This window comes from Mytilus trossulus, chromosome 7, assembly GCF_036588685.1.
Source record: "Mytilus trossulus isolate FHL-02 chromosome 7, PNRI_Mtr1.1.1.hap1, whole genome shotgun sequence".
NCBI lineage: Eukaryota > Metazoa > Mollusca > Bivalvia > Mytilida > Mytilidae > Mytilus > Mytilus trossulus.
The window spans coordinates 16,525,266-16,539,400 of NC_086379.1; the positions used below are offsets into that span (position 1 = coordinate 16,525,266).

The window sequence follows — 14,135 nt, forward strand, 5'->3', positions numbered from 1 at the left end:
AATTGTAGCCGCGAAACTCAAGTTTTGATTATTGAAAGTATTGTCCTTACAGCTTCTAATGATGTCTCGAAAATAAAGCCGTGTTATTTGACAGTGGTGTCTCTGCAAAGTAGAGTAGTATCATATGGAACTGTTGTCTATTCAACAAATTCTTTTGACTCGAATCTGAAGTCGTTTTGATTGAACGTGTTGGCTGTACAACAACAACTGTTTCCTACAATATAAAATTGTATTGTGTGAAAGTGTTGTCTATACTGCATCTAATAACGCCTTATGTTGTTTGAAAGTTATTTTTATAGGGTAGTTACTGTGAACTCAAATGAAAAGACGTATTGTTTGAAAGTGTAGTCTATTCGGAAACTAAGGCTGCATCGAATCTACAGTTATGCTTTCTTAAAGTCTTCACTATACAGAACCTAGTGTTGGCTCAAGTTTAAACAGACATGCTTATTGAAAGTTTTGTCTTTACATCATGTTTCCTCAATCTTAAGTCATTTGGTTCAAAAGTAGGGGCTTTACGACAAACGTATCTTGCCTCACATAAACTCGTGTTGCTTGAACGTATTATATCTATATCAAATACTGTTGAATCGGATCTATACTCGTGTTTTACAGTATTATCTATACAGCAGTGACTCATAGCTTCATACTATAAACTCGTGTTGTTTGAAAGTGTTGTTTATATAGCAACTTCTGTTGAATCGAATACAAACTAGTGTTATTTGAAAGTAATGTCTATATATCACATATTGTTGACTTAAATCTATTCTCGTGTTGTTTGAAAATTTTATATATAAAGCTAAAGTTCTGTTGTTTGAAAGTGTTTTTGTACATCAACTTATGTTGCCTCGACTATAAACTACTGTTGTTTGAAAGTGTTGTCTATGAAGAAACTTCTGTTGCCTCGAATGCAAACTCGTGTAATTTAAAGTATTGTTGATACAGTGACTACTGTGGCATAGAAGATAGAGCCATGACGGTCCAGTGTGTTGTATTTACGATAAACGACGGTTTAATCGAATATGTTATGTTGTTTCAACGAGTTGATCATACTATTTATACGGCTACAATCAAATTATATATATAGTAATAGGCACATATAGTCCAACATAGATTCTGTTTTATGGTTAGAAAAGGTTCGAGGTCCAGTCAGGTTTTTGGCATATTCAAAATTTTCAGTGAATTTCTTTCAATTTCTATTTTTTGGGTAGTTTGTTCATTTGGTCTGCAGAACATTTCGCTAATCTTTGATCTTACGTGGCTATTCAAACCAAATGATAGGAAGATGAATAATCCTTGTGAAGCATTAAAGATTATAAAAGCATACGAAAAGACATCGACCAGTGTCCACTGGTAAACGAATGCAAATATCCAAGTTATCCCTGTCAAACACGACATTCTTGTATAGATAACCAACATCGGGCGGTTGTTCCTGGTTTCAGATTTAACTTCAAGTGCCATTGCCAGTTGATAAATGACAACAGAAAATAAGATGATATTCAGGAGAAGGAGAACTCCAACGGGAATCGCAAATGTATACAGTATCATTGTTTTCTCTATGATATAGCAACTTTCTCCACCATATCCTAAATACCCCTGTGGGTTTTCGTCGCTGCTGAAAAAGTTCACTATATTTATAGCTACAAGAAGACTGGGAAGGGAAACACTATATATAACGTAACGTGTGAACTGCTTTATTCGATTCGAAGTACTTTGGTTATTGTAATAGAACACTCTGAACATGTGTAATGTGCAGATATGCATCCACATAATGGACCCTAACCAGAAGTAATGGGTGAGTAGACCAACAGCAGCGCAGAGGGTTTCAGTTGATTCCGCATTAATTCCAAATAGGTAGAGTGCGTGCGCAACCAACAAGTGGAATGACAACATCATTTGTTGTAACCCTGGGAGAGTTCGGAGATCCTTCAATAAGATGTAGACTATTAAAGTGAGGGTTAGTGATGTGATAGATGCAATTGAGCAAATCAATGACAATAATGTCTCGATTTTATTTGTCACAGCTACAACTTCTTGCACAAAGTTTATGCTTGATGTCATGTAAACATTTACACAAACTAAAAAATACTTTTCATTTTGAAGCACAGTATTGATATCATATTGTATCTTATTATTCAATACTATAAGATGATTGGTAGATAGTTCGACTTCATAAAATTTGAGCTTGATTCTTGGACAGAAGAAATTTGAAACAACTTGTATGGCCGGGTAAGTAGAAGCACATGCCATATTATCTTCTTCATTATAATACTGATAGTCATAATAAGAGTCATAGTAATCTGTTAAATCCCATTCTACAAAGTTTGAGGCAAGATCAAGCGCTTTGTGTGATATTGGTTGAACTAACAGTATATATCTAAGGTCAGCAGGTCCTGAATTCAAGTTGATTACATCTTCTTGACGATTGACTTCAAATGGTGATGAGAGTACTTCAACATACGTTCTTTGGTTATGAGACGTAATTGCTAAAAGAGATATACCAACTATATATTCGCGGCGATGTGTTACGCTTTTAATATCTTTTGGATAGTGATATTCCAAAAGATAACAACAGTCAATTCCACTAAGAGTTTTCTCAATATAAGAACAGATATCATATTCCACAGTATAAGAATCATCAGACACACAGCTCGTTGAACAGTCATCTTCATCCAGGTTTTTGTCTATAATTGTTACTTTGTAGTAAGCTTCGTATTTCCGTTTTTTGATTTTTCGAAAAATTTCTTCACATTGTTGATTCTTTTTATTAAAGTAGTGCATTCTGGGACATACAACTTCCCGACATTTATCCTTAAAATAAACATAGATGGACGACAATTAAGAAATCAAATTAACATTTGATTGGAGATTGAATCAACGTCAAGTAGTAACTAAGAAGAAATTAAATTCACATTTACAAAATTGTTTACACTACCACATGAAAAGTGTCGGTCTAATTTATAAATTAGTATTAAGTTATACAGCTTTTATTTGAAGGCAGAGACGTGAAAGATTTATCAAGTGTTTCGTTTTACAATTTTTTTTTATACATTTTGAGATCATTTTTATTTATTCTTTCCCATTAAAAAAAATGCTCCACAGGGCGCAGCTTGAAACGACCGCAGGGGTCGAACTCTGAATAATTGGGGCCAGTATGGACACAACATTCAAGCTTGATGCATCTCTGAATTTGGATTGTGATGATAAAATATTTGGCACAGCATAGTTTTCTGACACATAGTGAATGTGGTCTAATAATTTTTAAATAATTAAATTTACCTATTATGGTCCAGTATTCAAAATCTTAATAAATGGATTGATTGAGCATATTAAAGAATCCCAAGAATTCAGTTTTTGATGAAATGAAACAAAGTTCAATTTTACAGGGCCCATAAATAAAAAATCTTAATACATGTTTAGTTAAAATAAGTAAAATTTTAGACCCTTTCGACCTTAATTAATGTAGCACAATTTGAAAACAGGAACAAAATCTAAAAAAAACAGTTAGATTCGGCGGCATATTAAGGAACCCCAATAATTCGAATTTTGATGAAATCAAACAAAGTTTAATTTTGGACCCTTTTGACCTCAATGTGGATCAATTTGATAACGGGGCCCACAAATCAAAATTATAAATTCATTGTACATGGCTAGATTTAGCATATCAAAGAACACGATATATTAAATTTTTGTTAAAATCAAACAAAGCTTAGTTTTGGACCCTTTGGACCTTGGTGTAGACCAAATTGAAAACGGGACCAAAAATTTTAAATCTTAAAACACAGTTAGATTCGGCATATCAAAGAACCCCAATAATTCGATTTTTTATGAAATCAAACAAAGTTTAATTTTGGACCCTTTTGATCTCAATGTGAACCTGATGATAGCGTTTCTTCGTTTACATCGCACATGACGTCACAACTAAAATCCCTTACAACAGAAAACAAAATCGGAAACGTTACGGCATTTCCGTTTTCTTTTTGAGGCCATTTCAAAGTTGAAATGTTTGAATTGAAAATGAATATTCATACAGACTTCGTCCCCTTTCACAGGTAATGCCTGCCTCATATTATCTTCTTTAAATGTTTTTTTCGCTTAATCCTCAGCAAAACCTTTAAAATACGCCGATACAAAATGGATTTACCTAATTAAATTTATAACGCACCATCTTTTTCACAGAATTCTGAAATTGGGAAACGTAGTGTAGTATTTTATAAAAGTCCAGAATCAGATATAAACTGTTTGTTTTGTTAACCACGTTTTTGTAGATATTATGTTATTGATATTATTATGTTCTGAAGAACAAACGACAACAACATGATGCAAAAAACATGTTCCCGCCTTTTTAATGGTAGAACATTAATGAAAATTCAGTGTTTTAAAACAATTGATGTTTAATCGATGATAATTCATTAGAATATAGATCATGTTATTTGTTTTGTATCAAGTAAAATTACAGAGAAAAAAACGTTAGATCACCGTTCAATAAAAAGAGATATTACGAAAAGGCAGAATATCTGAACGGAGCAGATGTAGAGAGGCCAAAGATAGCACAGGGACAGTCAAACTCATAACTCGGAGATAAACAGACAACGAATGGCACATTTAAAGTAATAAAAAAACCGTCTGACAATTTCACAATCGGGATAGGACACAATCGACAAATAACAGATTATACGACTATTCTAACTAGTATGTATCATCCCAAGCGGATATATGGATATGTTCCCCCGAAACTAAGAAACAAAAGTGAAGTCAGGTAATGTCAAATTCTTCTTATTTTAATTAAATTCTACGTTTTTTTTATACTGATTCTTAATTACTTAATTTTTTTATTCTGATTCTTAATAACTTAATTAGTTACTAATTAGGACTAACTGGGATCATTAATTGGCTACCTCTCTCTTCAAAGAGTCAGAACTTGACCAGATTGTACCTCTTCAGAGAAGCATGTGACAATTTTAAACTTGTAACAAATTTATGCTTCAACTATATTCATTTGACGTTTTCGTAGTACAAAGTTCTATCATATTTAAGCTTAAAAAATTCTCTTCTGTAAATAATAATCAACTGTTTTCAAAGAAAATAATATAAATATGCACAACGCCAAAAGATTTTTAGTATACGGAATATATATATATAGACTAAATACTTTTTCTTATCATTGTTTCTTTTTTGTTTGCCTTTTGTCTATTTTTTATTTCTAAGAATAGTGTTGTCATTTTTGTTTTCGACTTTTTGATATTCTTCGCCTCTCTTATAGGGAACAACCATTTAACTTCAAGGTCCTGGGGGGGGGGGGATAATTTTTTGTTTGTCTGAGGCAGTTAAAGGGTCGTTCCTTTACATCATTTCCTCATCAATACTTTATGTAATCTTACCTCATATGCATCAAAGACTTCATCATTTCCACATATTTTATCTGTTCTCTTCTGTTCATCGTCCATGAAACTAATCAGGCCAACAAATGTTCCCGTTTTAATTCCCCCTTTACCTTTTCCAAGGTCAGAGTATTTACAACCCATAAACGGTATTTCGTTGGAATTACAAAGGAAGCAGAAAACATTTCTATATTTAGCAAGGTAAACGGAAGTATAACTGGTACAAGAATCCTCTATGAACTTGTCATAAGCCCCCCAGTTACCAGTTTGATTACACGTGGTATATATTCCCCAATCACATTGTTCTAGGTCAGAAATCGGATATAAGCCTTGAAAAAATATATTACAATCATCAGAATGACTGATCTCTTTCAGAACGTTCCCGGAAGCAGTAAGATTATCAAACGGTTCAAATGACCCAGCTGTATTACATGACAACTTTCCAGACCAAGAGTACATTTCATCAGATGCATGGTAATTACAAATGGCGCAGTATTTGTTCTTGAATAGAATAGAAGTGTTCAGAATTGAAACAGGTGTAAATAGGGAAATGTCAAATGGGTCAATTTCCCCCTGGCCGACCGTACATTTCCGGATAACAGTGTCATCATAAAAATCATTTGCGCAACTTGATATCATATAATACGCATCGTCAGCCGTCACGCTTGACCTTCCGTGTGGAAGGTACTGTGGGTATATACATGTCTTCACCGGCGTTGATAAGGTTATTTCGCTATTTGGACACTTTCCGTTCTTGCCTAATCCGTTCTCTTGGCATGCACATGAATAACAGCAACTTTCAACATCCGATGACGTACCATTTGGGTAAGAATCTTGTCTCGTCAAATTGTTGCAGAGAGGAACCATTGGACAGTACAATAATTGTTTTTCTAAGATTCTTCTCAGATTTGCATTTTGAAAGTTTTCTGTTAAATCATACACTTCTTTCAAATCTACATTCGACGGATAACGATATATAAATGAACCAGTCTCCTCAGCAAATGTGGCACAGAAGAAGGCAAACAGGCAAACATTGAAAAGCATAATGACTTTAAACTCGTCTACTGAAAACAAAACAAACGAATTGTTACCTTAAGATGGGTACATTGTAATATACGTGATGAAATGAAAGTAGAAAGTATTATAATTGAAATCTATTATTTACCCCTGAAACTGCAAAAAACGTAAAAATATCCAATTCGTTTGTAAATCATGCTTTATGTATTGTTAAGATTGATTGATTGACTGACTGATCGATGATACGATTGATTGATATGTATTTAACGCCACTTTTCAGCAATTTTTATTGGTGGAGGAAGCCGGAGTGAACGACCGAACTTCGATAAGAAACCTGACAATCATAGTCAATTAGGACAGGAGTCGAGCGCAGCAATCACGTGCCGAATTAGAACACACAATCTGAATGTTGACAAACTTGCGATTCAGCTGTGCTGCTAATACCCCTTGGCCACCAAGTCCATGGATTGTTAAGAGAGCTTTGAAGATACCTTAATGAAATTTAAACGCATAGGCCGAAAACAAATGGACAACGCATGCCAATCCAAAATAACGACAAAATGATTACTAGAATTGATATTGTTTACATATTCTGGATACAAAAGTGCAAGAAGATATTTTATCATGTCAATGCTGGTATCATGTCGTAGTTGTATTATTTGATTATTAGCATTAGCAACAATAATCTGACAAATTGCTCAATAGTACCTTCTGTTGAAGGGATCTTTCGGCATCCTTGAATTTAGTACTTAATGATAAACGCCTTTACAAAATTGGAAACAGCAATATGATTGACCGATATAAATAAAACCAATAGTAGTATACCTCCGCTCAATAGTCAGAAATCGATTTTACTGAAAAAAATCCGGGTCACAATCTAAAATTTAGGGAAACACATCAACTTTAAGTAAAACAAATCGGAACAACAGAAACAATGAACTGCTACAAAAACAAACACAAACATACAGAGAAACGGACTATGTGATAACAACTGACACATTCCTGACTTGGTTACACAGGACGTAATCTGGATACTTTAGCACATGATACCAACATTGACATACAAAATACCTTCTTGCACTTATGTTTCCAGATTATAAAAGTTATCAGAACGTTACAATGTATCAGAACAGTAGATGAAACCAAGTGTTTTCAAATCCTAGTGTCATTCAAATGAGTGAAAAAGGGATTGGCGTCATTAAGTAAAACTAAAAATGGGCATGGCGTCATTTAAAAATGGCATGGCGTCTATCCATGTTAAACATGCTTGGGGAAAACACTAGACGCATGATTTGTATTTCGATCATAGTGGGCTCAGATATGGGTCCGATTACTCTCAATGTAATTGATTAATACAATTAATTTGTTAATTGTACGATTAAATAAAATTTATGATTACATCATTTCCGAAAGTAGCTAATTAAATTAATCATTACATTGGCAAGTAATTATGATTATATCTAATTACAATGAATTTCAAATTCAATTTGAATGATGTTAATACTTTTTTTATTCTGTAGTTAGTCACCACTTCGGTTTTATCATGTATATCTATTATATAGTCATTTTATAAAATTTACTGCAAAAGTATGAATTATTCTAAATAATGAGGATGTCCTTATCCCAAACAAATAATTGTAGCCGTGTTGGTCACCACTTTTTGGAATCTTTGGTCCTCAATGCTTTTCAAATTTGTACTTGTTTTGGCTATCGGACTTTTTTCATTTGGACGTCGCTGGTTGGTCTTGTGTGGACGAAATGCACGTCTGGAGTATTAAATTTTAAACCTGGTACCTTTTGTTACCTATAATTCGTGTGTTTCTCTGTCCTTCATGATCTCCCATTTATTTGTATTGTAGTCCTGCCATGTAATGTTATAATTTAAATGGTATATTTAACAATGCCATAACAGCAGGATGTTTGTCATGCCACAAAACCAGATTCAACCCACCATTTTTTTCTTAAAATGTCCTGTACCAAGTCAGGAAAATGGCCTTGTTATATCGTAGTTCGTTATTGTGTGTGTTGCATTTAATGCCGTGTTTTTGTTATGTCGTAGTTATTCTCTTATATTTGATGCGTTTCCCTCAGTTTTAGTTTGTAATTCCATGACTAGTTATTTTCTCAATCAATTTATGAATTTCAAACAACGTATACTACTGTTGCCTTTATTTAATATATATATACTATAACTGTAGCATGTTTTGAGAAAGGATTGTATTCGATAAAATATTCTACATAAGAAATACCTGTACTAAATTAGGAATATGACAGTTGCTGTCCATTCATTTGTTGTGCTTGAGCTTTTGACTTTTCATTTTGAATATCCATGGAGAACGGTATTTTGTAATTTCACTTTTGGTATTTCATCAAATGATAACTTTAAAAGTAATCAATGTAATTGACCCAAAATATCATAACAGATATAAATGTACATTTTATCAATGGTTATGGTCCTTTGCACTTTCCATTATATAATTATTAATCTTTGAAATATTTTGGCTTCAACTGAATATTTCAAGGTTTGTAAAGAGGCGTGGTTATTGTTTTTCTGACATCTTACAGATTTTATATGTATTTCATTTATCAGTCAAAAACATTTGCATTTTTTACGTGAAATTATATATACCGATATTCGTTTATTTTAAACAACATCTTTGTGACAATTTTTGTTTATGCTACCTAGATTTTATCTTGTACTATATTGTCCTTGGTACACGGATATTGACCTTTATGCTCTAACAACACGTCCCTCTTGCAGCTCAAACGAAAATGCTTATATCTGCAACTACCAATTCTTGTCATCTTCATTTCAATTTGATTAATTAGTCATATGAATACGTACCGTCATTTCATTTCGAACAATAACTACGTAAACATGAAATATGCGTTTCTTAACGTAATTAAACCGTGCCGTCAATCAAACAACTGAACAATAAAAATCGATGAAATAATGAATGCTCAATCAATCAATGAACCTACCTACAAACCAATATATATGTATATAAAAAAGTCCCTTAATTGTATGCAACCAATTAACCAATCAACCAATCAATAAGGATGTTATGATGTTATATAAAATCACAAGAAACTGAACTCCGAAGAAACTTCAAAACGAAAATTCCCTATTCAAATAACAAAACCAAAAGCTCAAACACATCAAACGAATGGATAACAAATGTCGTATTCATAATTTGGTAGAGGCATTTTGTAGAAAATGGAGTATACCCTTTTTCAGCTAGCTAAACCTCTCACTTGTATGATCACTTTTTGAAATATCTCAACTGTAGACTCTCGACTTTAATTGTCTTTTGTAAATATATTTATCTAACATGTCTTTCAAATGATTATATTTAAGAAAACTACAATCTTCTGTATACATTATAATTAAAAAAAAAGATAACCCGTTATTAGAGATTTTGCATAATCTCTAGCATTTGAATATTCGTAACAGTTTTAGTAATTTTTTTTCGAATTCCAGAAACTTAAGCAATTTAAAATCTATTCTGAGGTAGAACTGTCAGTATACGTTCCAGGGCACAGTCCATCTGTCAAAATCAATTCTAGTATATTATTTTTAGAACGCGAACAGCCAAAAAAATTGTTCTCGGGTAAAACTTAGAATATGTTGCTGTTCTGTAAAATTAACATTGAATTTTTTTATTGATTTTTTAAACGTTTTGATTAAATCGAAGGGAAATAAATAAATTACCTGAGAACTAGTGATGGTCCCTGCTGTTTGATATCTTCATATTCTGAAATTGGTCATAATTGTCTGCGAAATGATTTTGTTTTACTTAAATGTAATAAGTAAGTGTGGTAAGATTTAATATCAAATAATTTATTATTTCAGTTTTGCAAATTTTATAATGAATTATTTTGTACTCTAACGGATATTTCCGGATGTAAACCAATATGCGACAAACATTTCTGTATCTTCGTGTCACACCTTATCAGTATCTTAATACTAGATTACTTTGAAATTGTTTTTTAATATAATGTATGATAATATTTTTCAGTCTTGAACATACAATGTACCTAAATGGACTGAAATGAACAAAATATGAAGTCATAAGTCTGACTCCGAGACGTAAGTCTTTAAGGCGTCTCCCAAATACCATATGCACCCTCACAAATTTCGTTCTTCTAAGTTAGCTGAGCATGATAGAACATGCTGTTTTGTACTTTCAAATAGTAAGATAACAAAAATATCGAACTCCGAGGACAATTTCACACGGAAAGTTCCTACGCAAATGGCAAAATCATTAGTTCAAACACATCAAACGAATGGATAACAACTGTCATATTGCTGACATGATACAGGTATATTATTATGTAGAAAATGGTGGATTAAACCTGTTTAATAGCTAGCTTAACCTCTCACTTGTATGAAAGCGGGACGAAAGATACCAGAGGGACAGTCAAGTATGACAGTCACATAAAATGCGTATTGAACGTTGGAAATTATTTTTTTTCAAACGTTTTGAAAAATCTACGTTAAATAATAAAATTACCTGACTATTTATAAACGTTCCTGAATTTTTTTTTCATCTGCTAAAACAAATCAATTTCTGCGTAAATATATAAAAAAAAAAAAGAAGTGGTATAATTGCCAATGAGACAAATCTCCACAAAAGACCAAAATGACACAGAAATTAACAACTATAATTCACCCACCTGACGGCCTTCAATAATGAGCAATGTCCATACCGCATAGTCTGCTATAAAAGGCCTCGAAATGACAAATGTATAACAATTCCAACACGAAAACTAACGGCCTAATTTATGGACAAGAAATGAACAAATACATATAACACATCAACAAACGACAACCAAGGAATTGCAGGATCCTAACGTTTTTTTTACGACTTCGTTTCACCAAAATTTATCAAGTTATATACATATATCATGTATATATAGTTATCAAATGGATTAATATTTTCAATATTGCGAGTTTTATAAAGATCTCTTTTGTTCTTTATCGGTCATTGACATGTTTTTACGTAAAACAATAGTATATATGTACTACATTTGTACGTGCCACACCTTGACAATATCCTAATAATAGATCATTTTAAAATTGTTGTAATATGATATGTGATAATCTTCTTGTGTCTTAAACATACATGAACATGGTAAAGAAGATTAAAACAAGCTTTTAAAGTGTGAAATCCGTGAAAAGTGAAGCCTCGATGATAAACGTTCATTTTGCATTACACAAGCACGACAGTCCTATTTAACTAACGTAGAAGACTTTGGAGACTCTTATGTTCAGTTCATTGCTAGAACAAACTGTCTTCCATTGAATATATTGTTTTTCTGCATTTAATTGAAATATCACAGGGGTTATTTGGTATATTGAGAAAGTGACCGTGAATAAAAAACTAACGGTGGTCAATCAATGCGATCGAATCGTGAAAGATCTTGTATCGAGTCCTGAAAGCAATTAAGTGCAATTCATTCAAAAATCTGGGAAAAATCAGCTGTATTTTCAAATGGAAAAATAGAAATATGTCTGTCAAAATGTTTCATATTTTTTGATAATACTTGCAATAAGTTAATAAAATAATGTACAGTAAACCACAAAAGGCGACACACAATCCTATGAGAATCATAACGAAAACAAATACGTTTTGTATTAATTATGGTCGTATTCTTTTCATAACTTAATTTTCAGTTTGTCAGATAGTGAAGTAAATTATATATTATGTTATTACTTGAACAAGTTCATATCAGTTCTGAAAAAGGTATAATTTGTTGGTTTTTAATCCAAATTGATCGTAAAAGATCAATCATTGCACTATTCTGATCGTGAAAGACAAGTCGTGACCAGAATCAATGACAAGGATACAACATTTGTTTTGCGCTTTGACAAACTTGTATTTAGTTGAAGCGTGTAATAACTTACTAAGAATGTCAATTAATAATCTCATTTTTAGTGATATTATAGGTTTTTAGGTTTCAGACATGGTATATACTATGACATTCTCGGCTTAGAGTTTATATAAAAAAATCATAATTGACGGATGCACGTCATTATTTTTCCTCTCTGAGCCTCTTACATTCCTTAGTGTTCTGCATAGCTTCTGACTACGTTACATAGTGAAAAATGAAATCACAAACTAACTCACGGAAATTCAAAACGGAAAGTCCATATTCTGATATTCAAATGGCAAAATCAAAAGCTCAAACACATCAAATGAATGGATAACGACTGCCAATTTCCTGACTTGGTACAGTCATTTTCTTGTGTAGAAATTGGTGGATTAAACCTAGTTTTATAGCTAGCTTAACCTCTCACTTGACAGTCACATCAAGTAACAGTTGATATGATGACGTTTTAGAGCTTCTTATTGGGGATCAAAGTGTTGTATTTTTTTTTTTACTTTGGTCATCTTATTGTTTTCAAATACAATAAGCAATCCTTGGAGGAGTGAAATTGTCCAACAAACAACCTCTACAGGCTATTTACGGGAGACAACGATCTTTACATCAAAGTCTATCTTTTTATTGGTCCAGTGTCCTACACGGAATATATATAAACTTTATTACAAAGAGTCTATTTGTCAAATTTAATGAATTATTCTGCTTTACAAAATCTTATACTAGTAACTTAAACTTGAAACGGAAAATTATTTGACAATACGAAACTGTAATTTAATAGAAATGTTGATGCATTTAAGTGGTCCACTGTGATCAGTCTCCTTCCGACAAAGTCTGTCTATCTGTCGATCCGTCAATATGGAAAATACAGTGTTCCACACTTTAGCTTGAAGATATTGATTTGATCTTTTATGTGTATTGTTTCATCGTGACAAGTTACAGATCAAGTTCGAATTTTGTTTCGGTCTGATGATTTTATGCAGAGTTATGGGTTCTTTGACTTAATTAATCAGTTTTGTTTTTCAACACTTTTGTTGGTCATGTTTGAAGATATTGACGAGATATTTGATATATAGTTTACACCATCAAATTATATATTAAGTGATTATTTTGTACCAATACAATGAATTGTTACCGGTAAGGAACTAGCTACGTATTTTCATGCAATACTCATACACTGGTATCTAGTTTCTGAAGCTCGTAAATCCAAAATTCCTCAATTTATGATCTGAAATTTCTAGTGAACGTCCATGGTCTAAAATTCTAGGAAAATGAATGAAGAAATAGGACATTTTAATGTTTAGAGTCGGAAAACATGACCTAGAAAACTGGCACCAGAGCAACACGAATCCTTACCAAAAACCAAGGATATGCAGGACCCGGTCCACATGTTGAACCCATCGTTTTGCTTGTTTAGTAAGTCAGCAAAATATATAAAAGAGGGACAAAAGATACCAAAGGGACAGTCAAACTCATAAATCGAAAATAAACTGACAACGCCATGGCTAAAAATGAAAAAGACAAACAGACAAACAATAGTGCACATGGCACAACATAGAAAACTAAAGAATAAGCAACACGAACCCCACCAAAAACTAGGGGTGATCCCAGGTGCTCCGGAAGGGTAAGCAGATCCTGCTCCACATGTGGCACCCGTCGTGTTGCTTATGTGATAACAAATCCGGTACATAGTCTAATTCGGTAGGTCACATTCATGAAAGGGAAAGGGATTGTAGTTACGACGTTAGGAACATATCCGATATCATTTGTGAAACGGTTATTCCATTACGGTCCACCAAATAGTGATGGCGTCCGTAAAAATTACTAAGTGATGTAAATGTCAATATCGAAATA

At 32.8% G+C, this 14,135-nt stretch overlaps 1 protein-coding gene across 1 annotated transcript; it reads right to left on the reverse strand.

Annotated features, from left to right (window-relative positions):
- Window positions 1-718: 718 nt before the first annotated feature.
- On the reverse strand, window positions 719-5,690 carry LOC134726859 (uncharacterized). Its single transcript, XM_063591258.1, has 2 exons — window positions 5,382-5,690; window positions 719-2,811 (listed from the first exon to the last, which is right to left on the reverse strand). Exons 1-2 carry the CDS (start codon window positions 5,523-5,525, stop codon window positions 1,150-1,152), a joined length of 1,806 nt encoding a protein of 601 aa, XP_063447328.1. The 5' UTR covers window positions 5,526-5,690; the 3' UTR covers window positions 719-1,149.
- Window positions 5,691-14,135: the final 8,445 nt, after the last annotated feature.